The 6,000-nt window shown below is 38.7% G+C and overlaps 1 protein-coding gene across 7 annotated transcripts in view; it reads right to left on the reverse strand.

Annotated features, from left to right (window-relative positions):
- Positions 1–5,597, reverse strand: part of CCDC141 (coiled-coil domain containing 141) — a 226,410-nt gene extending 220,813 nt beyond the window's left edge. For 5 of the 7 annotated variants that reach the window (XM_044242441.1, XM_044242439.1, XM_044242438.1 and 2 more), the window contains exon 1: positions 1,945–2,288. In XM_044242441.1, coding sequence (XP_044098376.1) covers positions 1,945–2,046 — 102 coding nt within the window. In that variant the 5' untranslated portion in view covers positions 2,047–2,288. Of the gene's footprint in view, positions 1–1,944; positions 2,289–3,245; positions 3,334–5,560 lie in introns of those variants that run through there. The other 2 variants (XM_044242437.1, XM_044242436.1) reach the window with 2 other exon arrangements.
- Between the last annotated feature and the right edge of the window lie 403 nt (positions 5,598–6,000).

The following is a 6,000-nucleotide window of genomic DNA, read 5'->3' on the forward strand; positions in this document are numbered from 1 at the left end:
ATGCAAGCTTCACCAAGGGAAAAAGGTTTTATAAATGGTATTTAGGCTGATCAGTGTCTTTACATTGACCTCGCTGGTTCAACTGGTAAGAATAAGCAGCAGAGGAAGCAACAGATTTTTATCCTACATTAAAGTAAAAACATAACATTTTCCAATTTTTGTTGTTCAGTAATCAATAATATATGTATGATAATGTCAATAAATTTAGATGCATGTGAAACAGCTGTATGAATGTGGCCAATTTGTTTCCAACATGTAGGACACTTTCGCTGCTCCAATATATAATTCACCGTTGCACTTCCTGAGGAATTGCTTTTCTAAGAAGCAGCAACTGATTAAGCAAGAGGAACCGTTAAAAGGCACTGCACAGGAATAAGCAAATTGCTGAAAAGAAATGAAAAGAATGTGTAGCTGGTCCATATCATGAGTGCCCTAAGACCATTTGGAAACAAACCCATACAGACTAGACACCGACACTTCTATTTCTTTAAGATGGACTTTCTACTCTGAATAGCTTGAGATTTATTTTATTTGGGACAGGATTTAGTTAAAGCAGTGAAGGGTGGCCAGAGGGAACATTCTTAGAAACATGGTCAAGTTAAAATAAGTATTTCCAGCATAATTTGGGGATTTTTTTCCCCCCTGTATAGTCAAATGAACTCTGATTCTCCTATAATTTATCCCATACATATTATCCCTCTTCCTGCTCTAAGAAATGTTTCCTATTTGAAGGAAAGAAAAGTTAACTTCTTTAAAACAATGAGTTTGCCTCTTTTCCCTCGCTGGCTGTAATTTGTAGTTACTCAAATCATCATAAAATCACATGTAAATCATCAGTTTTTGCTACCTCTGCTTCAGGCTTCTTTCCGTGTCCACCCACTGCCTTTGAAAGGACTTGAGGGCCAGGGAATCATCAGAGGTGCTGTTTACATGGGGCTGGTTCTCAAGAGCACTGGGAATCACACCAGTAGGAGCACTTTACGTTCAGTGATCTAGAGGGAATCGTTTTGCTCAGTATCAACTGCTGTTGTCCTGTTACAAATTTTCATATTAATGTAAAATTCACAGCAATTAAGTTAAATTAAACAGGCCTCAGTCACAGCTTCTAACAAAGGCCAGAGAAATCAGGTTGATGAGGTCCTGAAAGTAACTGGATGGTGAGCACTGGCTTATTTATTTGCCTTGTTCCCTTCATTAAACACTGAATTCCTAAAGTAGTGACTTGTCTAAATCCAAGCACAATGCTTCAGGGGTTTTTGCAAGACATTCCATAGGAAATAAAATCGTGGATGTCTTCTTCAACCTAAAGGTATGTGGCCATCATAGCAAACCAGCAAATTACTTGACATAAAATATGCAATAGCCCTAAGCCTCAAGTGTTTCAACTTCCTGCTGATAAGGACAAATTTGACGCCTGCCCTTTGCACCTTCCCTGGCAGGGTCTTCATTCTCCCAAAATGTGATAAGGATTCACTAGTGCCTTTACCATGGCAAAAGCAGTGCTGCCGAGGGCACATGTCTGAGCCTGCCATTAGGTGTTCCCGGCCCTCCATCGTGTTTGAAATAGCACCAGCCCGTTTCTACTGGGAACTTCCTCTTCCCTCCTCCATCAGAGCCACTCTCAAAAATCACTAACATTTCACAGGTCCACCTGACTCTCCAGCCTGGTAATCATGAACTTGCAGTCATGAGTAGCTTGGCTTTAAAAATAAAATTGAAAGTATATGGTAGAGTTTTTTGTTTTTGTTTTCATTAAGCTGCTACAGATGTTTTCTGGCTAACTGAAAGAGAAACCATAGTGAATTGCTGAAACTTGTAAGTAAGACGTACTTGCTGTGCTATTTTCTATATGCTGAGTCCTGCCGACTATGTGGAATGTTCTTTAGGATTATTAACACCCTGCAAAAAGCCAGCTGCCACAGAGAAAAAAGAAAGTTGTCTTACCTTTATGACAGCTATCACGATTTTGGAGTCCCCAGCCTGAACAGCTACTGAACTGACTGTTGTCGTAGAAAACTCCACATCAGGACTTCCTTGGCTGGACATGGCACGTTAGAACCAGAATTTATACTCTGGACAGCCTCTGGACAGATGTGTGTCTGCTGGTCATTTCAGAAGGCAGTCACTGGGGTTACTTGGATTCATTCAGGGGAAGAGCTCAGCTCATACTGATTACTCTGCCAAAAGGAAAGAACAGGAGGTTAAAAATAGACAACCCCATTGAGTTTATCACGAGAGGAGGAGAGAGAGAAGAGAAGGGGAAAGAATCGCCACACCCCTGGTATGGTAACACTAAGTGCCTGATATTTTTGTCATTATCTTAAATGGGGAGGGCAGTTTCTAGCTCTCTGCCTATCAGCTGATGTTTAACAGCAAATGGGAAAAAAATTACATCCTGACAACCCAAATTCATTTTGCCATTGAATCTATATGGTTAGGGTGGACTTTGAAACCAGCCAGTCACAGACCTAGATATCAATCCTTTCAAGATTTTTAAGTCTCCTTTATGCAAAGAAAACCCCCCAAAATGTACTTTAAAAATAAGTTCTAGCGTGTATTTTGGGATTAAGCCACAGAACTGCTTATAATTTTAGATTAATTTGCTTTTCTAAAACTTACTGCCTTTTGTCAAATGAAGTTTATGAGGCATGGTCACATTTTCTCAGGGCTTCAGATTTCTTAGGGACATTTTAATAATATTTCAATAAGCAATTATCAATAGAGATCTACCATTTCAGGATTTCTTTGTGACTACTTTACTCCATTCACCAGCATTTTCCAAATTCAATTATCACAACTAACAGGAAGTAATATACCTTGTTATTACCTTTAAATAGTAGCAAGAAAAACAATTTCTTTTGTTTAATTAAGGGTTAACTCTGTATATTTTACTACAATTTTTTTTAAAAAAAGATAATAATGTATGTACTTCAGGTTTGGTTTTTATTCTTCTCTACACCCCTATGCAGGAAAATTATAGACAGCTTCAAATCAGAGTCCAAGATTGGCAGATTAATCCTCTTGCTAGAAACCCAGCGTGTGTCACAAGTTGTCTGTGGTATTAAACAGCAGCTGTTGGATTCCCTGTCAAAGAACAGCTGAAAATAACCTGTCGTTTAGGTCAGAGGTCAGATGCAAATACATCAGAGATACTGACTCCAAAGTTGCTAGAGCTGTTAGAAACCTTTGGGACAAAGCCAGAATGGAGGATAAAGTAATAAACAGAGTTAAACTAGTCCACTCACCGTTTAATCCCTTAGGTCATTTCAAAAGCATGTTCAGGTTCAAGTCTCATGTTCAGAAGACTGAGTCAGCACCACTGCTTTGTTTTGCTAAGGTTCATGATAATATTCTTGAGTCAAGGAGGGAAAAGTGCTTTCACATATACTTCGGTGTTCAGCGATTGTTTTTGTTTCCCACAGTATGTCATGGCTGCTCTGTAGTTAGATAGCTCCGACCCAGGTCCCTGGTCTCAGCATCTGTCCGCTGGCTAGCAAGATGGAAACCACGCCTGGATCCCAGAAACTGGGATTCACAAACTATCTGACACTGTGAAAGGAGAGGTTGGAGCAAGCTCTGGAGAGTAGCCACCAAGAGATACCAGGATGTAGAAAATATCATAAATACTTTCATTTCATGGCAGAAATGGAGAACCAACCTGACCTCTTTGTTGAGTTTGCCTCTGTGTCGAAGGCAAGCTCCTTCTGCTTGAGCAAGTAGTTAGTCCAAACAAAACAAACCAAACAGAAAAACCAGTTTTCCGCTAATTGCCCTCAAGAACAACCAAGAGTTGACAACTGTGTCACATAATAGCCACACCCTAAACTAAAATGCCCAAAGGAGTATTGCTTAAATCTTTGTGTACCTTGCCACCTGGAACAGCAAACAGTGACTTGCAAAATACACAGTGCACTTTTACTCCAAGTCAATCTTACTGTTAGAAACTCAGTGTGTGTCCAAAAAAGAAAAAAAAGAAAAGAAAAAAGAAACTCAGGGTGTGTCCTAGTTGTATATAAACCTTCAAGAGGTAAAGGGACATTCGGTCAGCAGGCTGCAAAGACAATGGCTGGGAAAAAGGGGGTCATGTTCATAAAGCCCCACCTAGGGTGGATGATGGGTGTGGAGGGTAGGCTGGAATGTGTGGCACTACAGGTCCACACCAAGGAAAAAGGAACAGGGAGATGCCGAGGACAGAAAATATGCCTGAAAGTCTGGTGAATTCTAAGGTTTAAGGGCAAAGGGAATTAGAAATATTTAAGACTTTGTTAAAAGATTAATCCAGCTCTTTAGCAGCAAAGGTGGTGCTTTTTTCCGTGCAGATGACCTTTCTCTGTTAATTAGATGGAGCAGGGCTCGGTGTTGCGTAAAGAAATCGTTTCCTACGTTGGGAGACATAGACGATAATGCAAACTGCATACATGAATTTAAGTGATTTCGGACTAATATTTTTTAATTCAAATTCTTGGCTTTAAAACCTTTAAAAGGCTTGACTCACTATTGTCTCCTCTTCCCTTGCTGTCTTTTCAACTTTTTAGTCCTTTCCCTTGCAGAAGCTTTGTTGTTCAGATCTCTCTATCCACATGTAGCTCATTTTGAACTTTTGCCGTATTTCTTCATCTAGCATAATATTTAATCATAACTTGCACTATTAACTCTGGGAAGCAATTTGGAAAATAGTGTAAAATATATTGTACTAAGAAAATTGGTACACTACAATTAGATGGCCTTTTTTTTTTTTTAAGATTTTATTTATTTATTCAACAGAGAGAGATCGCAACTAGGCAGAGAAGCAGGCAGAGAGAGAGGAGGAAGCAGATGCCCCCCTGAGCAGAGAGCCCGATGCGGGGCTCAATCCCAGGACCCTGAGATCATGACCTGAGCCGAAAGCAGAGGCTTAACCCACTGAGTCACCCAGGCGCCCCAGATGGACTTCTTTTTTAAAAAAAGCTTTTTGAGATACAGTTTGTTTATACTCCACCTCCCCTATCATCACCAAAAAAACAAAAACAAACAAACAAAAAAATCCAACCAATCAAACAAACAAAATAAGCCAAAACAAAACAAAACAAAAATCCTTACAGGCAGTCTCATATCCTTTGAAGTTTATGGAGGGTCTTACAAAGGTTATTATGCCTTCTCTGTTTATCCTTCTGGGAAATGCCTGTTTTTATACTAGCTGAATTTTAGTGAAGTATCTTTCATGAGAATATATCAAAAACTATAACTGGATTCTATAGAGTTACAAATACCATTTCTTTTCCCCAATTTCTTTTATTATGGTAAAATACACATAACATGAAATTTACCATTTTAACTATTTTTAAGTGTACAGTTCAGGGATATTAAACACATTCATTATGTTGTACAAGAATTACACCCACTTATCTCCATAACTCTATAACTTTTAACCTTGTAAAACTGAAAATCTATACCCATTAAACAATAGTTCTCCATTCCCTCCCCCCCCAAACCCCTGGCAATCACCATTCTGCTTTCTGTCTCTATGATTTGGACTAAGAATTCTAAGTACTTCATATAAATGGGATCGTACAGTATTTACCTCTTTGTGACTGGCTCAATGCACTTAGCATAATGTCTTAGAGGCTCATCCATGTTGCAGCCTCTTTCCTTTTTAAGGTTGACTAATATTCCAGTGTGTGTGTGTGTGTGTGTGTGTGTGTACATCACATTTTTGCATATCCATTCATCCATCTATGGACACTTGTACTGCTTCCATATTTTACCTATTGTGAACAATGCTGCTATGAACACGGTATACAAATTATCTGAGATCCTGCCTTCAATTCTTCTGTGTATATACCTAGAAATGGAATAAGTGTATCATATGGTAATTCAATTCTTAATTTCTTGAGGAAATACCAGACTGTTTTTCACAGTGGCAAATAGCACATTTTAATAATATATAATTAGCTGGTAGTTTGGAAACTTTATCATGTGATTTTTTTTTAAGATTTTATTTATTTATTTGAGAGAGAACAT

Source organism: Neovison vison, chromosome 3, assembly GCF_020171115.1.
Source record: "Neovison vison isolate M4711 chromosome 3, ASM_NN_V1, whole genome shotgun sequence".
NCBI classification, from domain to species: Eukaryota; Metazoa; Chordata; class Mammalia; order Carnivora; family Mustelidae; genus Neogale; species Neogale vison.